This window comes from Diprion similis, chromosome 6, assembly GCF_021155765.1.
Source record: "Diprion similis isolate iyDipSimi1 chromosome 6, iyDipSimi1.1, whole genome shotgun sequence".
Taxonomy (NCBI): Eukaryota; Metazoa; Arthropoda; class Insecta; order Hymenoptera; family Diprionidae; genus Diprion; species Diprion similis.
Genome location: NC_060110.1, coordinates 24,728,538 through 24,752,478, shown reverse-complemented (window position 1 = coordinate 24,752,478; position 23,941 = coordinate 24,728,538). Strand labels below are relative to the sequence as shown.

The following is a 23,941-nucleotide window of genomic DNA, read 5'->3' as shown; positions in this document are numbered from 1 at the left end:
CTCGAATTTATTTATTTTACATGACACATCGTAACTTCATTGTATCTAATCCAATTTGTAAATTGTTCAAATATATTTGTATAAGGTAAGCATCAGTTCGTTGGAAATATCTCGAAACGGCTGTTCATATTATACAATAGCTATTGTGAAAAATCGTGAACATAAATGAGGGGGTAGTTTCCTGAAAGTTGATAAAGAAAAATTCGAATTCCCCGACGCAGGCGTGCTTCGACTTTGACGAGCACTTCCTGTACCTATAATGTTACAAATAGGTATAAGTGGCCCGCGGTTGCTATTGATCTGAACGCGAGTGTAGGTCAACTCTTGGTTCCCGTCACATTTCTGACGAAATTCGCAGGGTGTTTGGATAAACGGTTTAACGAGTTCTTCGAACGAAGAAAGCGTGAAAAATGTCTGGTCCTGGATTTTCATTATGACTAACCGTCCCAGACGTACCTGCAGCCGTCGTCACCAACTCAAGATCCCCTTCTGAATTTGAGCGCTTCAACACGGATCTCGCAACGCTTTGCAAGGCAAGTACCTAAATACAACTCCTATAGCTGCAGCGGATATAATGGGACCAAAGAAGAGTAATTCCCATATTAAAGTTCCTTGATATGCCAATTATTTTTTCCATTACATATAGAAAATACTACAATTACCGTTACACTATTTTTTAAATTATCTACAAGAATCTTCAGAATTTACACTTGGATAAAAACCCTGTATACATGGCGCAGTGTACCAATTGAACAACAAATTTGTTGGCAAATTACTGCACTTATGTTCGATGACCATCGCATGCAACAAATTCGTAAGAATTGGATTTCCTCCTCCAGGTGTACCCGGTGAGCCCTGTGACGGGCCCGGGCGCTGCCAGGTCGGTATGGGAGTTGAGCCCGGACCCCGACATGGTGGGACACATGCCGAACAGTCCGTTGTCCGTGGAGGCGGCTCATGCCGGCGGCAAGGGGACCCGAAGAAGAAACAGCCCCAACGACGACGTCTACGCGGATGACGCCCCCCTCAGTCAGACTTCTGGGGGGACCAGCGAAAAGTCGAAGGAGATATTCGACCTGGTACGCGCAGGGTAAGTGTCCTGCAGCTGAATCGCCTCCATTCCTTGCGCTTTGACGTACTATCTGTATGTTTAGTACGGCTTTTTCTGTGATAAAGTCATTTTTCGATAACGAAATGGGATGTCGATTATATAGGGAAGTCGAGGCTATTGAGACACTCATAGAAATCAATGGAACCTCCAGCATCCTCAGCGCTAGGGACGAATGGGGATACACACCTGCCCATTGGGCGGCCTTGGACGGAAACCTTGAGGTTTGTTAGATGAGATTATTTTCTTTAAACCTAACTCCGTGCGTAAGTTTTCAGTGTTTAAAAAAAACGGTTGCCGAAGTTTTTAAGTTTTCTCTGAAAAACTTTCTACTTTAAAGGATTGATATCCTTCTTTTATTCACACTTCTATAGACATAACGCGTTATGCATGAACATGATTGCTTATAAGCACGTCAGTCACTATATCTTTATCATAAAATTCGGTGCTACTCTTGTGAAAAGCACCTTTGGACATTCTTCCTTATAGGTGATGCGTTATCTGGTGGAGCGGAACGGACCCGTCGACCTCTCTTGCTTGGGAACGCAGGGGCCCAGGCCCATCCACTGGGCCTGCCGCAAAGGGCACAGTGCGATTGTACAAACCTTGCTGAAGGTTGTAAAAACGTCCCACTGCCGCAGTGAACAAGTTTTTCATATGCCGCATGATGGACTTTGAGGGAGAAAAACAGAAAGAGACCAATTTTTTTACAGGCCGGGGTGGCTGTGAACGCGGCCGATTTCAAGGGGTTGACGCCTTTGATGACGGCATGTATGTTTGGAAAAGCGGCAACTGCGGCTTTCCTTTTAGGATCCGGAGCTCAGTGCCACCTGACCGACATAAACGGGGACACAGCGTTGCACTGGGCCGCGTACAAAGGCCACCCGGAGCTAATCAGGCTCTTGATGTACAGCGGCGTCGATCTGCAGAAGCCAGACTACTTCGGCTCGACGCCCCTGCACCTCGCCTGTCTATCCGGCAACGTAAACTGCGCGAGGATACTTTGCGAGAAGAGCAAAATCGAGCTTGAGCCGCGCGACAAGAACGGCAAAACGCCGCTTCAGCTTGCTCGAGCTCATCGACATGCTGACATTGTAGCTATTCTTCAGGCTGAACAGAAACGGAGATCTCGGTGGATTCCACCGATGAACGAACTTTGGTCGGTCCCAGTCTTTCATGATTTCCTCCCCGGGTTATGCCTTGGCCTCAATTCCTTAATTTATACCGATTGGTTATTTCCTTATCCACAGAAATAATCCCATTTTTTCCTACATTTTTTGGAAAGACTCGAGAAGAGTGGTAAAATATTGCAAAATATTCGGCTTTTGCTTATTATGGTATCAGCTTTGACGCTGTCTTGAGTCTCTTGGCAATAATCGGTTTGACGTTAGTCTTGAGGTAATATCTTTCACCTTCTACTGATGGAATGTCATCCAAATATTACGTTGATCGCATTGCCAGTAGAAAAAAAAAGTAAACTAGGCGATTAATAGAATTTCTCGGAAATTTCGTTTTAAATTATCGTACGAGTTTTTGGAGAAAAAAAATCACCCAAAAAGCATAACTCCGAGGAATCGAGTGCTTTTAAACTTTGAAAATATGGTTTTTAAGATTAGTGTATGCAAAATCATCGCACTCTAAAACAATAAATTTTTCGTTATTATTCACACTTTCTAAATTATTAATCCGGTTATTAGGGCGTTGCTATTTGGAGGCGCAGGTAACAGCAAAGGGCCTCTTCTTCTTTTCATGGGCTCCGTCTTGCTCTGGGGCTATCCAATGTATATGCTGAAGTGCATTCCATTGACATGGGATGTTCTCCGAGGTAGCCACTATTGTTTTATTTATTGGAACATTGTGATGTGGATTTCATGGATTGTAGCTAACCGGCGGAACCCTGGATACGTGCCTCGAAACAGCGAGACCTACTATAGGGCCATAAAACAGGTGCTGTGGTCCTTGCGTGTACTTTAAAGTTTTTCCTCTTGCAAAAAGAGAACTAATGCTAATGTCTTTTTCTCCGCAGATTCCTTACTTTGACAAGTGGAAGAAACGGAACGTAATACTGTCGCGACTTTGCCACAGCTGCAGGTGTTTCAGACCACTCAGAGCGAAACACTGCCGTCTCTGCAATCGATGCGTAACGTACTTTGATCACCATTGTCCGTTTATCTACAACTGTGTTGGCCTTAGGAACAGGTTTGTATATACAAAACGAATACAGGCCAATTTTGAGTGGAAAACCTCCTGTATCATCCGTGACAAAGTTACAGAAGCCAGACAAGTCCTTAATTCATCCCATCTTGTTTTTTTCCTCCGAGCTCATTCCTTCCACTGTTTCAGAATGTGGTTCTTCCTCTTTGTCCTGAGCATCGCAATAAATTGTTCATTCACGTTATACTTCGCATGTTACTGCATCGCGATTGAAGGAATTCAATTGCTTTATGTACTGGGTCTTCTTGAGGCCTTTGTTTTCTGCGGACTCGGGTGGATATTGACTTGCACTTCCGTAAGACACATTATCATTCAAAACTACTGTCTTCTCGATAGCTCTATACAAATCCTTCTGTATTTCACAACCTGCAGGTTCTTCACGCCTGCATGAACCTCACAACAAATGAAATGTTCAATTACAAGAGGTACTCATACCTGAGGGACAAACGTGGGCGTTACTTGAACCCGTTCAGCAGAGGGCCAGTGCTCAACCTCATGGAATTTTTCCTCTGTCCTCCTGACCACTATGCCGATGACCCTCAGCACTATCATATCTTGAATGAGGACATCGGCACGTGATTTTCTAAATCTTCAATTGCAGAATGCTTTGCCAGAAAATAAATACCGCAAAACTCAACTGGTTCCGGTTACCCCTAACTGACTATCAGTGATTCGAGGAAACACGGTCACATCAACAAAATATATTGTATAATCAGCAATGTTTAACAGTAAAAAATACAAAATCCTGATAGTAATCCTATTTTTCTTCTTCGTAACCGATTTTCAAATTGCTGCGACTAAAATGTTCTAATAAAATTCTCTATCATCACTGTGCAAATTAGAGCTTAGCAAAATGGTGTTTTTTACTTAAAAAGTACATCTTATTCTCATAAGTAGTGTTTAGATGAATTTCTGTAAAGAGATGTCTTGATCCAAGCTGCACAATATTGTTACACAAATTATTTATTTTTATTCAATAAAGATCATTGCGTCATTACACAATACTGTTAAAAGTGTGGAATAAAAAAATGCCACCCTCAATATCGCAATTACGATAATCAAGTTTATGACAATTTATTAAATAGTGTAAAAAATATAAATGAAATAAATTACGTTAAAAGCGGTGTAGATTCGTGCACTATAAAACTGTTGCCTTTGATTACATAAATAAATATTCTGAAATAGAGATTCAATAGATGTATGTATATAAACCACATCTGACAGTAACTTGTAGAAAAAAAAATGAAGTAATAAAATTTTTTAAAATATGTGTATATATATATATATAAATCATTATTCTATATCTTTGGCATACTATAGAATTACGCCATTTCGCAATCGTGAATTTTCAAATTTGGTCTGTTTAGTACCACTATTTTCAAAGATTTTGCAGGAATAATAATAATAATACTTATTCGCATGAGATTGCTGATTCATAAAAATTAACCTACAGTTAATGAGTTAATTGCGGCACTTAAACCATTTGCACATCAAATAAAAAATTGCACTAACATTTCGTATGTAAAATCTTGAGACACCTGATCATGAGACTAATAAAAATTAAAACTTGCAATACAATTCTCAAGTCTATGTGAGTTCGTAACAAAAGTCGTAGTGCGGTGGATTGTCTGGAATCGGTGGAGGTTCGGTCGGAATGTCTATACCCTCTGCATCTAATAGTCTCAATTTAATATCCATAGACAAGAGGGTTTCCAGGTCTTTTTCCGTTTCCTTGCTCGTCATCTTGTTGCCTAAAGTAGAATATAAACACGGGACGGTACAGTTCGATTAAAAAAAAAAGTGAAGAAACAATTTCTAATTTCTAAAAATTACATTCTAAACTAAGTTTTTCAGAATGCTTACCCAGCAAAGCATTGATCCCATCGGTCCAGTAATCGAACACTTGCTCATCTGGTGCTACAAAGTCGAGACTGCTCACCTCGACAGAATCAAGGGCCAAAGAAAATGCAAGCTGATGGGTAGTCTTTCGCCGTTGTAAATCTTTCATGTGCGGACAGTCTCTACCGGTTAAAAGCGCTCGAATCTCGACAACTGCAAGTTTTGCTGGAAGCTCGTCGATTGTTGGCACAGACTTTTCATCGCATTCACCGTAATGAAACACTTTGTGATTTGGTGAAAGTCGAACGTACCGAAATTTATCTTTCATTCTCTAAAGTCACAAATCAAATTTCCCATGTTTCAATTTGAGACGTCTGCATTATTGATGAGAAATTCAACAAACTACTGTGAAAGAAGGTCAACTTACCTGACCTCTGGGACCATATTTGGTGAAGCGAGTACCTTCGACTAAGAACCCAAGCCTCTGCTGGCGTATAAGATCCATAATTTCGGGGGTAATTTGTTCCCGAAGTTCAATGATAGGTTTGGCATGACTCTCACACTCCTCGCGGCTGGTCCTCTCTTGCTGCCAGAGGCTTGTGATTACAGAGTAAGTAAGTTGATGCAGTTTCAATTTAAACTTATCAAGTCCTGTCGGCTTGCTTTGAAGTGCTCGAGTTATTTGCTCTTTAACAACAGAAAAGACTTTGACAAAGTCCTCTGTCGTTGCCCGCATCTCTTTCCATGTTTTATTCAATAAAACAATGCATACACAGTAAAACTCTTCGAAAGGATGATCGTGTTTGAAAAACATTGGGTGATAACACTGTCCTTGTTCGCTGGGAGCTTCACCTATTCTTAATACCTGAAAGTAGGTTCAAAAATATGGGAATGCCATTGCATACTTCAATACTTTGATAGAAGTTGTTCTCAGATACTTGTCAATCACTTAAAAATATTACCTCGCACAAAAGTTTTACTAATTCGACGCTAGTTCGTCCGAATGGACACTCATGTTCATCGGCACGACACGAATTCTCAAGAACCACCTTTGTGTAACTCTCCATATGATTTCTGGCAAAATAAACCATACAATCCAGGGCTAACATTCCTGGTGGAGTTTCGGTAAAATCCATGGCTGGGTTTATATCGTATTTGAAGCCTAGTTTCTTGTAATCCTTAGCAAAAACACCTTGTTTTCGAGCTGTTACATCCCCGCTTACGGACCCTTCAGTATCAAATGCAATGCGACGAAGTTCTTTGATCTTATCAAGTGCATCCTGATCCTGGGGATCCATTTTAGTCATCATTCTCTGTTCTAACAGTCCCAGCAACAGTGTCTGCAGTACATAGAGTTGATGTGCCATCTCGCTGCCAACCTGGAAGTAAATTGAAGAGTTTAAGAAAACTTCTATGAGAAAACGATCACTTTGAGTGCCAATTCTTACCTGTCCTGTTGACTGTATAACATTCGTAACGAAGACGAGCCGTAATTGTTTAGATTGCAGAGTAGCAGCGACAGCTCGTCGTTTAGGCAAGTCTGCCTTGAGAAATAAAGCATTGATGAGGGACATAGCATTTTGTTGGATTTGAGAGCTCTGACTTTGCAAGTGCATGACTAAATTTGGAAAAGTAACTTCCTTTTCAACTTGACTATATTTTCCTGAAGAATTCACGACGATGTTTTCCAGAATTTGCAAGGATGCTCCAACGACCTTAGAGTCCGGCGGAGCTGCTTGATTATTCACATAGCTAGCCACTTTATTTATGAACGGAGATTCCAATATATCCCACGATACAATCCCATGATCCATTAATTCCACAAACGATTGCAAGAGAAAGGCCAATGTGTTACTTTTAGATTTACCAGCCTCAACCTGCCATTAGAAAAAGACATACGGAAGAAAATTAAAATCGGAGTAAGAAATCATTCAAGAAACAGAATTACAGATTTGTAAGAGCACTCTGAGCTGTTTACTAAAATAATATAGAAGCAGCAATTCCTAGTCATTAAATACAAGATCTGAATAGTTGATGTATTTTAATGAGATTGTTTTATGATTAAACAGTTCTGTTAAATCCTATATACCTTCTATATTAAATTATGAGGTGAGACAAGGTTTGATAATGGAAGGAATCCTTATCGTTCTTTGATTCGTTCGAAGTCAAAGCTACATAATAACGCAAGGGTCCTCATTATGATTATCACAGACATTCTCTTGTAGATAAAGTAGGACAAAAAAAATTTTGATGTGGCACACCAAATTTCAGATACCCACTCTCTTAGTAGTAAATTGAATAATTGTTCAGACACTCCAATTGTTTTTGAAAAATTTGGGACGAGTAAATATTTAGCCTATCAAGGGTGTCCAGCATGCCCTGAATACACTAACGCTGTGGTGCAAATAGCCACATTGTTAAAAATTACCTGCGAAATAATGAGAGCCAAGCCTTGTTTATTGATAAATTCCAAAGCAAATGTAACGTCGTTGCTGAGAGTGCTTAATTTCTGGAGTGCTGAAACTTTTTCATCGTTATTGCCATTGTTCAGTTTGGCTAATATGTCACTGGCTGTTTTTGAAGGTGAATGTTCTAGTCTTAAGATGCTCCCATTTTTTATTTCATTCCGATTTTTCTCCGTTATGTAGTTATGGTTGTTGTTATCTGAAAACTGCAGAGCATACGTGTCGGGATCTGAGAGGTCCCAAGCGTTGCACAGTTCCTGCAAGACAAATTATACAACCATGAGTTCATCAGAACATAGGTAATTTGAAAAAAATAATATTGTCGCTATTATCAAAGGTTTTCCCTGTATTCAATATATGCAACTGAGTATACTTCGATCAAGTCAAAATGTTCTAGGAATCTGTAACAAGCATAGAGCATAGAAGATGTTGAATTTTCGCATTCAGTACTATGGCAGTCGATCATTCACTGAAAGGTAACCTAGAGGTAGGATGAATCGACCCTTCAATCCTCATATTATTACGTGTGTATATACCTGAATTATTCCGGTCAAGGGCTGCTTTTGGTTAAATTCAATTAATTGCGCCTGCTGATCAGCCATTTGTATGGCAATTTTAACAATATTCGAATCCTTCGTGGCTGGCATTTTTATTGTTTTTGTGTACATGGGACACCGAACTGTGGTAGTGATTGTTAACCGCGGTCAATTTTGGTTGATAATGATATAACAGAGAATAGCTTACTGCTATTCTCTGTAAAAGTAAACTTTGTGCATCAAGGCGCAGCCGTCATTAGTCATTCATGCACTAAAACGTTCACAATTTTATTTGTCTGGAATCCCCAACGCTAAACACAACCCTCAACAACGGACTGCGTGGACAATGCAATAAAGTGCCACGAACTTGACGTTTATCCTTGAAGGAAAATGACAGTGAAATCCTGGGCTGCGTTCACAAACTTTAGTTAGTAGGGTCGGTAAGGTGTATTCCGAACTGTCTACTAACTGTTTTATCCTTGTTTATCATGACGGTTAAAATAAGACACAATGATATTCCGAATCTTGGTCAAGTTTCGGAATATACCCTTTAGGATCGACTCGAGTACGTTTTGTCGACGGTTCGAGTCAAAATACAAAAAATAGGCAAATTCCTATAATGAGATCAATTTATTTACAAGATAATTATGTAGTATGGGTATTGTCAATTATTTCATCATTTCTACTTATTGTTAGATGCAATTAACATTTTATACATCAGCCTGTTAGAACAAGCTTAGAAAAATATAAGCTATTATCCAGTTTCACAGAAAAATTAAGTTATGTTATTTCAATATTTGTTGGCACTATTGCTCATGTTGTATTCAAGGTCCTTATTTGCTAATCATGAGCACACGGCATACATAATGTGGTGTATTTTTCTCTTTTCCTACACAGCACTGGTACAAAAATTGAGCTTGTTAAGAAAGACATTGAAGTTTGTACTTTAAATAAAACGTTTTCAATCATGTAGGTGAAAAATTTATCAATACTGGGTCATATTTTGGATTTGCCGACGATCTTTCAAGTTAAACTTTATACATATTTTCTTAATAATTTTTACAGTCTTTGTTTTTATTCTTAGGCATAATTGGTAAATCAAAAACACATTACCCAATGGATATACTTTGCTCGCAAGATTACATAGCTACACTGAGAAAAATATTGTCATTATTTATAAAAATGTATTTACATGTACCATAATTGCACCCTTTAGGATTCAAATTTGATCAGAATGTAGTCGACATTCCAATTTTGTTCATCACTTTGCGTTAATAAACGTTTGCAAGGTTACGCGACAGCTAATGCCGTATACACAGTTCAAGAACAAATACAAATGTTAGTAATCTACTAAAACTGGGGTACGAAGCTGTCTTTGTGCAGTTATGACTTATAGTACCACAGTTTCGTTGCTAAATTAGATATAAGTATAATTTGCTAAAGTGTTAAATTAAAATCTTTTTGCTTACTAAGAATGGCACAGAATTATCTCATTACGATTCGATTTAAACGAATCTTTGTTGACTAATTTATGTTAGTTAAACATTCCAAGTTTGTTCAATACACATCAAGAGATATACCAAATTAGGTAAACTTTTGAAAATTTAAAATAAGAATAAAAAAAAAAAAATTTCAACAAATACTAATTACAATAATATGCTCTATAGTTGAACCGTTATTGAAAGTTTTTTCGTGATATCGAAAATCATGAAAAAATTGTTATATCATATTTTCCAGTCCCATGGTATACATAAGACTCCATCGCTCATAACTGAATAGTAGTGAGTGACCCACAGCCTAATCCCAGAAAGCATTGGCATTAGAACAGTTTTGTTCTGCAAAAGGCGTTCGCAGCACTGTATCATCAGATCAGGCGTTATGCTATCATCTTTATCTAGTGCTGCCAGCTCTAGCTCAAGTGCTACTTTTCTGTGAAGCTCTCGTTCTACGTGTTTCACTCTGAAAAATACATAAAATTATCAAGGTTTTTGAAAACCTTTAAAAAAACGAATTTGTTCACAAAGTGTAATGACAATATTAATTTATAATACAGCTAGTTATAAATGATCAGGGAATTACATGATCGACCTTACTTTTGTGCGACAAGGAAATATTCTCGGAAAGACTTTTTAATAGCAGCTGAGCTGATACTCCAAAATGATTCACTACTAGTAGTAAATCAAAGTCAGCAATTGAGTTCACTGACTTTTGCCGGTTTTTTTTTCATTTTCCAGATTCGTAAAAATCCTGACAGTTTTCTGAAGAAACAAACGTAATTACCTGTTGTAATGATTTAGTCTCTGTGTAGCTGCATTCAAATTTTCTGTGATGAAGCTAATTAATAGAAAACTGGGGCAGGATGATGGGACAATGAATTGTCCTGTGGGCGATAGCATCAGAGGTCCAGCTTCCCTATAAGAAGAAGTAAAAATTTATCAATAATTACTTCAATCTCAATAAAATTCGAAAGCAATGAGAATCTCTGAAGAACCTACGTTTCGACTACAATTTCGTAAGAGCTTAAATCTTCGGGCCAATCTGTCGGGTATTTTCTACGGCATCGATAGTCACTCAGAGTAGTCGTTAACTGCCGCAACTGTTGTTCGTACTGATCCACCATGACCTTCGGCATGAATTTCCTGCACATAAATTGCACCCTGAGCCTTACCGTCACTCATTACCTACTCTACGTTACACACCGTCTTCCAACTTTGATGCCAAGCAGAACTTGAGAGACAGCCTTTTCAAATGCAGGGAGCCGCAGCAGAACAGCATCTTGTTTTTTCACATTCTTCACTAGCTGCATTATTAGACGTTAAAACCAAATATTACTTTAAGTATTACCACCCAATTTCGTCTTGAACATTTTGTATCTATCAACATGTCTTACGTCAAGCCAGTTGTGCCGCACTTCACCAGAGTTCAACATCACATTTCCCTCCAAATTGATACCCGTGTCATTAGCAAAGACTAGAATTCTACCCTCGAGAACTTTCATGGGCTCGGGATGGTGTTTGGAGAGTGCCAGGAAGGCTAACAGGCAGCCGCGATAGTGAGCAATATTCCAGCCACAATCCCAAACGATTTTCTTCAAGCCCAAGTCTGAACATAATTCCTTCTCCAGTTTGGACACCTCCTCGCGGATGGGTCGACATGCCTCTAATTTCACAAGGGCTTCGTTACTATGCTTTTCTAAATATGCTCTGAAATGCCAAACCATCTCTGTGACTCATATAATATACTCATGTGTTTATTTTAATATAACTATGGGCTAATTTTCTGATATTTCCAGGCTCTGAAAATTTTTTTCTGGATGCTATTATTGCACAATGTTTAGAATGTATGAAATCCATAATAATGTGATGAATGTAATTCATTAAAAAGGAAATGCTTCTTTGTTAGTCGAAGGTAATGCTTATTTTTTCTTTAAACGTGCATGAAAAATGGTCACAGCTGTTTTTTTAACTGTATCTTCTATTTATTTATATCATTATTTTGATTTCATGTTTTTTGTTCTGGATCATTATCAAAAATATTGGTTTATCAAAGTAAATTTAAAGCAGTTTATTTTTGCTGTGTACATTACACGAGTACTTATGGAAATATATAACATCTTTAATTATTGGGTTTCTACCAAAGTTTCTAAGATATGACAAAATTTTTAAATTTTTTATTTACTTGTCTTGAACATTGACAATGACAGTTGTGAAACCCAACCAAACAAAGAGCTGAATTTTATTAAAGGTTGATCGCGTTTAGGGCTGATACATACACTTACTTGAATGTGTCAGGTTCCAAATTGATTTTCCTCCTCATAACAATGGAAGCATAGATAGGATCATCCTCGAGTTCAGAAAAGTCAATTCTGCTATCATCTCCCCGATACCTCTGCCAAATTTGTGACTTCAGCTTTGAAATTGGTGGTTTTTTCTCTTCTATTTTATCAACGAAACTTGTAGAAAGATTGCATGCCTTAAGTATGCAAAGAATCGTTTCCCTGACATCACGATCTGCCAACTGTATTTTCACCAAGGTAAATTTTCCAGCCTTGACTTCCTTTTCGTCTTTTGAGCGTAGATAGAAAGGCAGCGTAGTCGGTCTAATCGGCCTCCGTTGCTGCAGAGTTTCAATCAAAGAACTCAACTGCTTCAAAGAGTTTTCATTGACAGTCTGAAGGTTAAATGAAATACATAATTAATCTTTGTTCCACTGTTGCCATTTTTGTACAGAAGTTGAGATCGATGAATAAACAAAGGATCGTTGAAACTTTCATACACAAGTATCTACTGTTGTATGATAAGAATAACATGGAATCTGCCAGATCTTAGCGCTATACCTATCCATGCTAAAAACACACATAGGAAGACTTATTTCATCACATAATGCGAAGCAAATTTGTCAAGCCTTTTTTAATCCTATGATAAGTGAGTCCAAAAAATTTGTACATTCATCAGATGCTCTAGTGTAAAAGTGATTGATCAGTGAAAAAATTAGTTGAGGCAAATAAGGACTTACCCTCTGTGTGGGAAATTGGCCAAACAAGTCGGGATGCACAGAGAAATAGAAGGGTCTCAACGCCGTAGATACTTCACCTGTGCTTAGGGCCCTTACAGCCTCATGGCTGCAGATGCTGCATATCAAGAAAAATCAATGTTTAAACAGAAAGTGATTCGAAATTAATTTCAAATTGCAGTATTTTTTTAAATTCTATTAGCTTACCATTTTTTTAACGTGCAATACATCTTGAGTAATAGATTTTATTAGTTTCCTAATATTTTCATGTTTCAGTGAGTGGGCACTCTGTATTCTTTCGTAGGATAATTTTCTTGTGCAATGTGCACTATTAAACGTTTTCGAAAATCTAAGGAGCACGAATATCTCACGTACGTCACGTCACCTTGAACAACGAACGTGGAGGGATTATAAAAAAAATGTGTTGAGTTCTGAACTGATAGTGAGCTTGCAATACCGTCTTTAGTCTATCTCTCTTTCTCTGCTTGATTTTTGGTGAGCTCTGTCTCAGTCTGCCGAAATTATTAGCACTGGCAGCTCATCTCGGAACAAACGAAATAGAACTCATTATACTCTTGCTCTAAAACACAGTAACTGACACTGGCTGAAACTTCGAAGTTGGCTCAAGCCTTTAACACGCAGCAGTCATGCATATTTTCTGTAGATGTAAGGTTAGGTTAGGATATGTTACATCTGATTGGTGGATACTTGAAATTCCGCGACTTTTATTTTCACGCAGAATGACGCCAAGTAACTGGTTATATTCATTTAAATAAATAGTTAATAATTTATTAGATGTCAGCATTACATATCATTATTATACTTGTACATAGGTACATACATACACATGAATCGTCCATGGATAAATTCGATATTGTAGTGATTAATTAATTAATTAAATAACCGTGGGACGATAATTATTTAATTCAGTGATATTATTAATAAAATTGCACTAAGTTTTGAATATGACAAAGAGGAAGCTGAGGAATATTATACTAATTGTCAGCACCATTATACAGTATAATTTGCGATTCGCTCTTTGGTACGAATCAGCTTTCTTTAATTGCTTATAACCCTCTTGCACCTGTACTTGTGTCTGTTCGACGTTGTAGTCAATTCGGTCTAATACGCTACCTTGATCCTGAACCATGTGGGCCAGGTCCTACAAAAGTCATAAGCAGATTGTTAGTAACGATTGTTCATTGGTTTGTTTTTTTGTGGTTGTATCAACAATCTGCTAGTATTGTTGTTTTGAAGCAAGGAAATAACTTCATGGTTCATCTCTACCTTAAATATATGATTTAGATCAGATATGCTCTGTACAATATGTCCAACTTCTTGTTCTCTTATCATTGCTTCTCTGGTTCGTTCCTCGTCATCAAATTCCAAAAGGACCTCTTGCTGTAACTGCCGATCGTGTTGTTGTTCATAGTTACTTCCACCAACTTGGGCAAACTTTAAATCCGTTGCCCATGAATCCGATGGTTCAACAGACGCAAACTCTTGATCTTCCTCGAAGTACTGTCGACTCCTTTCTTCCCTCGAATTCAATTCTGTCATTAATAAGGATTACATTTAGATAAAGCTTCTACATGATCGCATTCTGAATCAGATTCTGTGTTTCAGCCTTCAAAGATATTTAAACAAAGCCATGATCCTGACTGACACATATTTGAGTTCTTTCTTAGACACGATTGAATCGAAAATATGTAAACATGTCAATTTTAATTTGCCCGAGAGAGAACTACAGTTGCATTGAATGAATAAAAGCAAATTTGGTAAAATAGAGCATGAATCACTGACAGAAAGCTTTTGAACCCAATTCCTTTATGTTTTCACCCCAAACATCTTAGTAACAAACAGGGCTCTGACTTTTATGAAACTTGGACATAACAATTTTTACTTGACTTTGAAGATCACGACTTTGACTTGAATTTATTAACATCGTTCTGTACATCTGCAACTTTGGGAGTCTGGCTAAACGGATGATAAAAATTATATTAATAGTGATAGTACGCTGCAAGTAGTGGCTCTGCGCAGCTCGGTAAGATAACCCCAACTCCTGGAGAGCAGTGGAAAGAGCTACTGCAGCACTGGCAGCAAGTCGACGTTCGCTGGCTCTACTTTCTTGTCTGGCAGCAGTCTTGATAAGTTGCACCTGCCGATGGCCACTAGTAAATGCTCTTCCCATCTCTCTAGTCAATTGCTCCATCTGCCTTTCTTCCTACACATGCCATACAAAATTTATTTAACTGTTTTCAATATACTTATTTATTACAAATATACACAGTTGAAAACCCCTGAGTTTCAATTTATTTATTTGAAAAGAATACGTAATCAATCACATAATTATTCGCCGAAACCCATTTTAGACAATAATATGATGATACTCAGATATTTCATTTACATTTGAATATGAATTGACTAGAGCCCCGTGCATTAGAATGTAATACGAATATTATGTTTAATTAATGGTATGCTATTCATGACTGTGTTGTTACAGCATCTTAATTCCTGCCTTTCAAGAAAATTTCACGACTTGTTTCAAGTTTTGTATGAACCATATTTTAGCTCCAGTCATACCTGAGATGTGTCATCCAACGTTGGCCTGGTCAAGTGCTTTGCATGGAGTTCTTTTAATTCAGCGAGCTTTGCCCGTAGCCTACTAAGGATGTATTGGGTTTCTTCCAGAGCATCAGACCATGCAGGTGGTGCATCTCCAGCCAAATTCAAACCCCCTAACTCGACGTCACCTCCAGTCATTGATTCCGGAGCTACAAGAGCCATTCTGTCCGACAAATTCTGTGTTAAAATAGTAATTATCGCATGATGATTTGCTGTCCAATTGGGGTACGGTTAATTCAAATCAAGTCTGAGGAAATTGCTGTAGGCTCATATCATCAAATAGATTGAGGCAAATTTTCTTACCTGTTCGGAGTATATGTGTCGAGTCTGCGATGCATTGTTGCGCATAAGAATGAAAGGTTCTGTTAAACTTCGAGTAGCCATTGTTTTATTACAGTACAGTCGTTATTAAGTTTGACACAAAATATTTATCACTCTCGATTTTCACAACTTAACAGCTCTAAAAATGAGCTGTCAACACGGAGTTGCAGTTGTCATGTTTCTAACCACGGACTTCTTATTTTTCAACGAATCGATCCATTGTATAACTTACAGGGCGAAACGTTTCGTTTATCTTAATTGAGATAATCAAGGGCTTTCTGAAGTATCAGTTCCACCTACATTGCTGGCGATATAACATTTTGTCTAAATTTCATGGAGTACACGACGTGTCTATCTTGGTTTCTATCCGTTTCTGTAGACTATAATCTGTTTGAAGTGAACATGATGATTACAACCACTCAACTAGTCAGTACCGTACATTTACTTAGGCATAGATAAAATAAATATTTTCAGATAAGGAACTCAATTAGTTATTTGGTTAAAAAAAATAAATTAGGAATGTCGGCATGGAAGTCAACGTCAATGGGTTGGCTAGAGAGAATAGTTGGTAATTGCAGGAAACTGTTATATTGACCGTTTCGGGCCTCTCCTATCTTGTCAAGGCTTTCGGCGAGCTTTGATAATAGGATTATTGAATAGTGAATAGCGACCACGACGAGGTTCAAGGATTCGAGATTGTCTGATTCCATGAAGGCAATACGATATGAAATTTTGCCATAATTCTCACGTGACTGTACAGCGTTGACGAACTGTAAAGTAGCCATTTCGTTAAAGAGAAGTCGGTAACTTAAAGCAAAATGTTCAGATGCATGTCGTTGCATTACATATTGATATGCCTCAATTGGTTCTGTAGAAACTGCACCATTTGTCCTTGCAACCTTCCACCTTACAATAAATTATATGAGAAAAGTATAAGGGCTCAGGATTAGATAAAATTGGTATAAAGTATATAAAATTTTTTTGGCCATATATTGGAAAGTGGTTAGCGGAAACGGGCCGGTTTTATTTTTCATCAGCTAAGGAACGGAGTAGCGTGAGAGTCGCGTGACGTGCTGCTTATCTTACAAAAATCTATGTGAGCTGTAGCACTGATATACTTATATTGCCTATGGCATGCATATGTTCACTTTTTGATGTTGCACTGGTGTGTATTGTGGCCAAATAATGGATACAATGAGAAGGAAAGGTGTGGAATCAGTGCCTCGACAAGATGATTTATTGCAGTTATTGGTATATCATCATTTTATCAGCTGGATGTAAACTAAAAAACATCGAAGGAAATTGTACTTTTTTGCGAATACGTAATACCAATGCTGGTGTAAAATGATTGTCAAAATACTCCACCCGGAGACGTTTCAAAGATAAAAGACCTTGACATTTTTTCGATCTAATTTTGATCTGTCACAGTAATACATCGCTTCTGGTAAAACGTGGGCGCCGAGGGGGAGAGGGGACAGAAAAAGGGGTGGCTAGCTAAAAGCGAAACGTCTGGTATTCAGAGTAATTCAGTGCAAAAATTTTTTTTCAATTAGTATAAATATATTATTATAATTCGAACAAATGCGTGGAATTCACTTGAACATGCTGTCACCGGTGCGCATCCATGAGGCCAAGAGGACACGCAAAGGTGTGGAAAGTTTGCAAGGGAGGTTAGGCAACAACTGTGCTGAGAACACTGACAATCCAGAGACTTGCATCGAGTACGACGATGAAATCGACAGACCAGAAGAGAGTGCCAGCGTAACACGCTGGGACATAATATTCCTGAGTTTCTCTATCGTTACACATATTTTCGATATCGGAGCTGACATTTACTTAGCTGCTCGATATCTGATCTTTGACAAAATAACGTATTTTGCTTGGACTATCGTGTTCATCATTTTTCCGACATTTGTGAATACGTTCATCAGCTTCAGAATGAATTACCAGGACCGCCAGGTGGATATAGCTGCATATATGGTCTACCAGTCATCTTTAAAAACCTCTGTTATTTGTTCTTATGTTTGTTTATAGCTTGGCCTAATCCCTGTCCAAGAGGATGGGAAGCAAGGAGGTATGATAACGGCAACCACTAGGGCTGCAAGGCGGAAGACGTGGTGTATCTTGGTGATTTTGTTTCAATTTGCCCCAGTTCTCCGTTATTGGGATAGTCTTAGATACGCGTTGAAAGCGCGAAGGTGCGAAAAAGCTGGGGACCTAGTCGGACAACGGCGATATTATCTAAAAATGATTAAGGAAGATCAGAATGTCGCACTGCTCAGAGTTTTTGAATGTTTCCTCGAGGCTGCACCTCAGCAAATCCTTCAACTTACCATTCTGATTAAAGACGCTCATAAATCTGAATTGATTTTTCAAGGTACGTATAGATACATGTCGTGCAGAGATGTAGCATCGATGTATCATCTATTTAGATGAACTTATTATTATACCGACACTTTTTCATGTTACACTCCGAGTTACCTTTGATTCTTATTTTCTTTTCAAATCTGCAGTATTGCAGATAGGCAGCGTGTGCAGCTCCCTTGCCAGTATGGGTTGGTCCATGGCGAGTTATCATCGAACAATCCGTTTGGCTCAACATGACAAAGAAAACATTGACCGCGTTGGAACAATTCTTCAATTCTTGTGGCATTTCTGTGTTACTGGTAAATATGATTTCCTAAAATTGATATTGGTTCGAAGAGAAGGTGGGTGGATGAAATGATTTCTGAAAGTCTTTTTCAATATAAATATTAAAAACCAATGAAAGAGTATCGTTGGAGAGTTCTTTGTTCTCTGTTTTTGTTTTCGTAAGTTTGGTATACTTTTAAAATTGACAGTTTGTTGAGTTTATGATATCATTTTTATAAATTTTTTTTTGCCATGCTTGTAATTTTTGTGCAATATAGAGGGTAAGAAATATAGAACAAAATTCATACAGCTAACGAAAGAGCTGTTGTAAATAGTCGTGTGCTTTTATTTGAGTAAACAATAGCCGAGAGACATGGGAAAAACATTAATTATCAACATTCATATATTTTACACAAATGTGCAATTAAAAATACTAGTGCAGTAACCTGAATTCGTAAAAATCGCAATTCTAACACTTATTCAATTCAACTTGCAGTGTCACGCATCTTATCAATCAGCGTTGTTGCAAGCATGCAGCCCTTATACACAGGGCTAGCCTGTGCTTGTCATTGGATCATCATGACTACCTGGTTGGCCACAGAGCCTGGAGGAGCAGCAGAATTTTGCCGCGACGTAAATAACTCACCACTCTCTCCGTTGACAGTACTCGAAAGAATAAGATCTGCACTTTTTGCCGCCGTACTAGGCACCGTTTATGTATTCACGTACCTAAATCCAACTGATGGTCATACTTTTGTGAGACACTTATTTTACTATGCATTATGCTCGGTGGAGAACGGGGCTGCCGCAGCTTTATGGGCTACCGAAGCAGAGCAGGAGATTCGAGATCGCTGGTACTTCGAATTTTTGATCATTCTTTGTACCGTGCCATTTTGTATAGGTATCGCAGCTATGATTCTTTACTACGTGTTTTTTCATCCTACAACAAAACGCAAAAACTCCCCCCCTGAACAAGTCACTGCAGTCAGTTGACACATTACTCATAGTAGCATTCATTTCTCATTGATCTTATTCTCTGTACCGTGGAATCTATTTGATATAGTATGTACGCGTCACACTTCGAAAATCTCTCTGTATTTCTCTCTGCCTAAACACATGTTTATGTACATATTTCAAGCATAGAATTTTTTTACTTTTCTCGTCAGATTATCATAAAATTTGTAAGTCTGTGATATGCCCATCTATCACGTTTCGCATTCGTTCGAGCTGCGGCATTCTAAATTTCCGAATGATTATCTATTTATGTAGTACATATTTCAACATAGAATTTTTTTGATTTTCTCGGCAAATTATCATAAAATTTGCAAGTCTGTGATATGGCCATTTATCACGTTTCGCATTTGCTAGAGCTGGGGCATTCTAAATCTCCTAGTAATTACCTATTGCTTTCATAACGATTGATATTCAGGACGGTCAATATAACTATAACGTTTAGCATGGATCATTTTGACTCATTGATAAAAAGTTCCTTTGAACAAATCAAAATCCCACGAACAAATACTAGTTGATGAAGAGGGTTGTATAACAGCTCCCTAAGGTAGTTATATAAATCTAGTTATACATATACTTTAAAAATTAGTACTCTACCTAGTATACTGATGTACTATATTTTTGAAGAATTTAATAACGGTAAGATATTGCGAATTTTTGTGTGATATGTTCTGAATTTCTAATAAGGAAAACAGTTCATTGGCCGATACAGTAGCCGTAGTATTATTGAAGAATCTCTTGTTTCCTTATTTTATTATTCAACACGTTTGCTGCAGCGTATTTTGGACTGTATATTATTTACAATTAGACAAGGCATGTATCATCGGTAATACATGCCCCAGCAAACGCGTGAATTATAATCCAATATAGTTTTAGTTCTATCGCCACCCATCCATCAAATCATTTGAAAATGTGGTTTCAGAAATATTTGTTAAAATAAGCATATCTAATTTCTATCAATTTTCTTCGTGTACTCCAATGGAGTCTAATCTCACAATCGAACAATATACCCAAATGATTGGTATTAGATAACTTGATGGCATGATAGTTAGACTGAAAAAGAATTCAGTTTAAAAACCGTTATGAACACCTAGAAAATAAACTTCGAAACTTAAATCACCCTCACTTTACAGTGAATCAAATTTACAGTATTCGAATCAACAATGTGACGTATGTTCTTATATACATAGATAGGGCAGCTCTAATTAGATTCTTTTTGCGATTACACATACATTATTTATTTTAGAATTATTTTTGAAGAAACATTATTCGTTTCTTTCCATGAACCAAAATTTTGAAACCCATAGAAACATGCAAACCTAAAGCTGTTCCGAATGAGTTCTAGTTATAAAAGTATATCCTTTTTCAGAAAGTGGTACGAAGATGGGATGGTAGAAAATTGATAGATTAAGGAGAAGGCTGGCATACGTGCTCCTTCCGTGAACCTATGTATATATATATGTTATACAAATAATCTTGTGTGAGGAGAATGATAGTAGTATAAATACTTGGACTATCAAGTTCCTGCAAACTGTTTACAATATAGTGAAGTATGCCTTATTCGTACAATCATTCATATGGGTAGAATTGATACCCAATTGCATTTCAATGTTAGCAGATTGTTTTTTCTGTTTGTTGATCTGATTTATTTTTCTTCAGTGATATTTTACTTGTGACTTACATAAAATATAGTCCAGCTCATATGACAAAATCCCATAATAGGTCATTTTTCACAATATCGTAATGTGAATGGATACCTTAAACGTTGAAACAGTTCTAACTTATTACTAACACGGGAATTTATAATTTGTATCTCCATTGCATTTCAAAGCTCAAATATTGGTCAATTTTGAGGAAACTTTATTCCCTACCCAATGTTAAACAATCTAGTGAATTGTAAATATATCGTTACTGTAAGTGCATGTCGTTTTGATATATACTCAAAGTCATTACGCAAATAACAACAAATGTATTTATAATAAACTTTATTTATATCAAATATCGTCGACATACACTCAACAATTTTAAACTCACCAACATTTTCTTACATTGAAATAAATTAGAAACAATACATAATGGACAATTAATCTATATAAATTATTTAAAATTGTGCCAACAGTTTGACAAGAGCAATAGAAAACGCGAGATGATGAGAAGAACAGTTTAAATTTATAGCAGCGTGCTCACAGTTAAATTAAGCTTTAGTGTCTAATTACAGCAGCTGTTGCTGATATAAGTTTCGTATTACAAAATTGCATGCAAGACGCAAATGGAGCGCAGAAATTGTTTGTTATGTCAATCGACAGGATTTTGCACAACTATAAGTATGAATTCTTTGTCCGGGGCGACCATCACCTCATGCTTCTTGCTTCGAATTCGCAAGAAAGTGAGATCATTAGTGGGATCCAGATCACGTACCACTGAACGAGCTTTGTCGGAAAGCTGACTAATCAACCCTGCATATTGAATTGTTGTCGTGTTGTCTAACGTCGATTTTATTGGAATTCCTATAATAATTATCTCGTTTAACATAATTTTAATTGATTTTCAAAGTAAACAATTTTTTTTTTTCGGTGAAATATTAAAATACATATGACAGTGATATGGCTAACCTTCAGAGTTGACTACAATCGTTCCAACCACTCCCTTGTGGGATTGAATACGCTTCATGGTTTCCTCGACTTCTTGTGCCTGTAGAGAAACAAGTTATTGCAGATACATAATTTATTTCCTCATTGAATTATATTAACGTACCATTTTAACAGATTAAATTTCAAGTAGCAATCTTCGGGTTAAACGTCAGTATTAACTCTGCCGACTTTACGGTATATTTCCAAGGCAACGGGCAGTCTTAAGCAGTCGATATTTTCAGAATGGTTCGCTGCGATGATGTCATAGTAGTAAGATGGTCAGTGTTCGTAAACACATCAGATCCTATACTCTTTGGATTGGTCGATGATTCTGGTGTTTTTTTAGAAGTCCCGCCGACGTAGCAAAAAGTCAATGCGAGCATTTTGCTGTTGCTGCATCAAGTTGTTTGCTGTATGTGAAAATGATTGTGTTTTCTGTTCTTCACGATGATTTCATAGTCGAGCACACCGATACAATAGCTTTCTGTAGTGCCGGTTTGACAATGTACCGATGCAGAGACGCGTCGCCGGTAACATTATCTTATGAGTTTCAATCCTATGTTCATTTATTGAGAAATACAAATTTAGTTCAGGAATCCAGAATAATAAGATTTTTTTTTTTTTAAATTAATCTAAGCTTAAATTATGTACGGAAGTTTTACAAATATAAATTTCATTTGTGAAAATGTTGCACCAGATATGCGTTTCGTTGTTGAATGAATTTTGTTAACAGTAGCAGTAAGTACAGCTTCCGTTAAATGGACTTTTTCAAAATTAAAGCTAATGAAAAATTATTTGAGAATTACAATGGGTTAGGAAAGACTTTTCACTTTGGAAGTTTTATGTATTGAAGCAGATACAGCTAGATTACGACACAATTACTAAAATGTTCAGTGAGGCTAAAAGCAGTAAATTTCTGTTTTTTTTTTTTTTCTTCAGTGTTAGTTATTAAAATTGGTTACAGTGAAGATATTATCATTTATATGAATAAAAATCTTACAATTTCAACAAAATAATTTAGATCTATAAAACCTGACCTCTTGCATCACTAGAGAGCCTTGCAAAATTTATCTTGCCCACATCAAATTTTGGTCTTACGCCGCCACTGCTACAAGTGCATCTGTTTAAACAATGCATGCATGGATATTGGACAGGAATCTTTAATAAAATGCTGTGATCTACATTGTTTACAAGACATACAAATAAAAAATTCATTTTTATAATTCAGAAAGGTTCGCGGGTGTACGCACAACAATTCCTCAAAGTTTCATCGCAATCGCAATGTTTTATTATCAGGAGAAAACTGATTGAGGGAGTGTCCTGGTCGATTTCGACTATATATCGTATACCTCATTGAATATCGGAGGCCACGTATCTAAATCGCGAAAAAGGGTTTAACAGCCTCGTTCTATACACAATCCCGAACAAGAACAGTGAATAGCATATTGTGTAATAAGGGACGAAAGTTGCGATCATCAACTTTCCTTCCTTATTGTCGCACACGATAGTTTTTATAACTAGTGCATGAAAAGTGGTCGGGCTTAGCGTGGTAGTTTTACGGGATGTGAGTGGTCAATTTCTTCTCCCTAGGGACGAAAGTGATCTCCCAAGGGACGAAAGTGAAGCAATTGTTCCCAATATTTGTTTAAAATTAAGTATCGGTGAAATATAACTGTTACATCAGCGTTAGCGTCAAGGTGTTAGTGCACCTTTTTCGGAGGCAGTGTTTCCTTTATTACAAAGTTGGCACTTGTTCAGCAATTTATGATCCCCTGAACTGATAGCGCAGGGGGATCGCTCGTCTGGATATCCATTACGCGATTGAGAGACGGTAGAGACTCCTGTGACCAATTGCGTATAGTCTCATATAATCTTATTATCTTTATTATTATTTATTAGATTAACTTTCGTTTTTAGTATTTACTTGTATCATATCTGAGAGAAAACAGTAGTTGAATCAAAAAAACAAAATTATTTCGATCAATCGAAAATTTATTTGTCATTGGCTTTACTGCCATGGTCATGTATTATAGGTTCTATCGACCAACA

General features: G+C 37.3%; 6 protein-coding genes and 1 long non-coding RNA gene across 11 annotated transcripts; 3 read left to right on the top strand and 4 right to left on the bottom strand.

Annotated features, from left to right (window-relative positions):
* The first annotated feature begins 387 nt into the window (after positions 1 to 387).
* On the top strand, positions 388 to 4,321 carry LOC124406733 (probable protein S-acyltransferase 23). 2 transcript variants are annotated; one of them, XM_046882293.1, is made up of 9 exons: positions 388 to 533; positions 840 to 1,079; positions 1,215 to 1,332; positions 1,598 to 1,723; positions 1,822 to 2,267; positions 2,806 to 3,055; positions 3,135 to 3,307; positions 3,452 to 3,617; positions 3,695 to 4,321. In XM_046882293.1, the coding sequence occupies exons 2-9, from the start codon at positions 958 to 960 to the stop codon at positions 3,899 to 3,901; spliced, it is 1,608 nt and encodes a 535-aa protein (XP_046738249.1). In that variant the 5' UTR covers positions 388 to 533; positions 840 to 957; the 3' UTR covers positions 3,902 to 4,321. The 2 variants fall into 2 exon arrangements, with proteins under 2 accessions (XP_046738249.1, XP_046738248.1); XM_046882292.1 differs by having other exon boundaries at positions 840 to 1,090.
* Positions 4,215 to 8,527, bottom strand: LOC124406732 (engulfment and cell motility protein 1). 3 transcript variants are annotated; one of them, XM_046882290.1, is made up of 7 exons: positions 8,163 to 8,526; positions 7,590 to 7,883; positions 6,610 to 7,038; positions 6,124 to 6,540; positions 5,589 to 6,026; positions 5,186 to 5,492; positions 4,215 to 5,073 (listed from the first exon to the last, which is right to left on the bottom strand). In XM_046882290.1, the coding sequence occupies exons 1-7, from the start codon at positions 8,292 to 8,294 to the stop codon at positions 4,910 to 4,912; spliced, it is 2,181 nt and encodes a 726-aa protein (XP_046738246.1). In that variant the 5' UTR covers positions 8,295 to 8,526; the 3' UTR covers positions 4,215 to 4,909. The 3 variants fall into 3 exon arrangements, with proteins under 3 accessions (XP_046738246.1, XP_046738244.1, XP_046738247.1); XM_046882288.1 differs by having other exon boundaries at positions 6,124 to 7,038; positions 8,163 to 8,527; XM_046882291.1 differs by lacking the exon at positions 6,610 to 7,038 and having other exon boundaries at positions 8,163 to 8,525.
* A 252-nt stretch (positions 8,528 to 8,779) lies between these two features.
* LOC124407432 (T-cell activation inhibitor, mitochondrial) lies at positions 8,780 to 13,117 on the bottom strand. Its single transcript, XM_046883550.1, has 8 exons — positions 12,882 to 13,117; positions 12,678 to 12,792; positions 11,941 to 12,332; positions 11,053 to 11,365; positions 10,862 to 10,962; positions 10,658 to 10,819; positions 10,443 to 10,574; positions 8,780 to 10,121 (listed from the first exon to the last, which is right to left on the bottom strand). The coding sequence occupies exons 1-8, from the start codon at positions 12,902 to 12,904 to the stop codon at positions 9,887 to 9,889; spliced, it is 1,473 nt and encodes a 490-aa protein (XP_046739506.1). The 5' UTR covers positions 12,905 to 13,117; the 3' UTR covers positions 8,780 to 9,886.
* A 208-nt stretch (positions 13,118 to 13,325) lies between these two features.
* LOC124407438 lies at positions 13,326 to 15,675 on the top strand. Its single transcript, XR_006929310.1, has 2 exons — positions 13,326 to 13,507; positions 15,366 to 15,675. It is a non-coding gene; the product is annotated as an uncharacterized LOC124407438 (long non-coding RNA).
* LOC124407436 (syntaxin-16) lies at positions 13,514 to 16,011 on the bottom strand. Of its 2 annotated transcripts, none has more exons than XM_046883555.1 (5): positions 15,603 to 16,011; positions 15,258 to 15,476; positions 14,691 to 14,898; positions 13,962 to 14,227; positions 13,514 to 13,836 (listed from the first exon to the last, which is right to left on the bottom strand). In XM_046883555.1, the coding sequence occupies exons 1-5, from the start codon at positions 15,681 to 15,683 to the stop codon at positions 13,627 to 13,629; spliced, it is 984 nt and encodes a 327-aa protein (XP_046739511.1). In that variant the 5' UTR covers positions 15,684 to 16,011; the 3' UTR covers positions 13,514 to 13,626. The 2 variants fall into 2 exon arrangements, with proteins under 2 accessions (XP_046739511.1, XP_046739512.1); XM_046883556.1 differs by having other exon boundaries at positions 15,258 to 15,462; positions 15,603 to 15,742.
* A 773-nt stretch (positions 16,012 to 16,784) lies between these two features.
* On the top strand, positions 16,785 to 19,727 carry LOC124407434 (XK-related protein 6-like). Its single transcript, XM_046883553.1, has 4 exons — positions 16,785 to 17,579; positions 17,655 to 17,997; positions 18,134 to 18,286; positions 18,748 to 19,727. The coding sequence occupies exons 1-4, from the start codon at positions 17,202 to 17,204 to the stop codon at positions 19,242 to 19,244; spliced, it is 1,371 nt and encodes a 456-aa protein (XP_046739509.1). The 5' UTR covers positions 16,785 to 17,201; the 3' UTR covers positions 19,245 to 19,727.
* Positions 19,728 to 21,232: 1,505 nt separating this feature from the next.
* Positions 21,233 to 22,159, bottom strand: LOC124407437 (dynein light chain roadblock-type 2). The gene is made up of 3 exons (XM_046883557.1): positions 22,017 to 22,159; positions 21,875 to 21,953; positions 21,233 to 21,769 (listed from the first exon to the last, which is right to left on the bottom strand). The coding sequence occupies exons 1-3, from the start codon at positions 22,017 to 22,019 to the stop codon at positions 21,558 to 21,560; spliced, it is 294 nt and encodes a 97-aa protein (XP_046739513.1). The 5' UTR covers positions 22,020 to 22,159; the 3' UTR covers positions 21,233 to 21,557.
* Between the last annotated feature and the right edge of the window lie 1,782 nt (positions 22,160 to 23,941).

Bases quoted from the DNA above. Each gene is read 5' to 3' on its own strand.
- LOC124406733 (XM_046882292.1), top strand. From the start codon at position 912: ATGGTGGGACACATGCCGAACAGTCCGTTGTCCGTGGAGGCGGCTCAT. The intron at 1,091-1,214 runs GTAAGTGTCCTG...TCGATTATATAG, and splicing joins TTCGACCTGGTACGCGCAGG to GGAAGTCGAGGCTATTGAGA. The intron at 3,308-3,451 runs GTTTGTATATAC...CCACTGTTTCAG, and splicing joins TGTGTTGGCCTTAGGAACAG to AATGTGGTTCTTCCTCTTTG.
- LOC124406732 (XM_046882288.1), bottom strand. From the start codon at position 8,294: ATGTACACAAAAACAATAAAAATGCCAGCCACGAAGGATTCGAATATT. The intron at 6,027-6,123 runs GTAATATTTTTA...ACCTACTTTCAG, and splicing joins TAGTAAAACTTTTGTGCGAG to GTATTAAGAATAGGTGAAGC. The intron at 5,074-5,185 runs GTAAGCATTCTG...ATTCTACTTTAG, and splicing joins TGGGATCAATGCTTTGCTGG to GCAACAAGATGACGAGCAAG.
- LOC124407432 (XM_046883550.1), bottom strand. From the start codon at position 12,904: ATGTATTGCACGTTAAAAAAATG. The intron at 10,963-11,052 runs GTAAGACATGTT...CTAATAATGCAG, and splicing joins TGCGGCACAACTGGCTTGAC to CTAGTGAAGAATGTGAAAAA. The intron at 10,575-10,657 runs GTAGGTTCTTCA...TTCTTCTTATAG, and splicing joins TACGAAATTGTAGTCGAAAC to GGAAGCTGGACCTCTGATGC.
- LOC124407436 (XM_046883555.1), bottom strand. From the start codon at position 15,683: ATGGCTACTCGAAGTTTAACAGAACCTTTCATTCTTATGCGCAACAAT. The intron at 15,477-15,602 runs GTAAGAAAATTT...ATTTTAACACAG, and splicing joins GACACATATACTCCGAACAG to AATTTGTCGGACAGAATGGC. The intron at 14,899-15,257 runs GTATGACTGGAG...TGGCATGTGTAG, and splicing joins CGTTGGATGACACATCTCAG to GAAGAAAGGCAGATGGAGCA.
- LOC124407434 (XM_046883553.1), top strand. From the start codon at position 17,202: ATGCGTGGAATTCACTTGAACATGCTGTCACCGGTGCGCATCCATGAG. The intron at 17,580-17,654 runs GTGGATATAGCT...GTTTGTTTATAG, and splicing joins TGAATTACCAGGACCGCCAG to CTTGGCCTAATCCCTGTCCA. The intron at 17,998-18,133 runs GTACGTATAGAT...TCAAATCTGCAG, and splicing joins ATCTGAATTGATTTTTCAAG to TATTGCAGATAGGCAGCGTG.
- LOC124407437 (XM_046883557.1), bottom strand. The intron at 21,770-21,874 runs GTTAGCCATATC...TAATTATTATAG, and splicing joins GATTGTAGTCAACTCTGAAG to GAATTCCAATAAAATCGACG.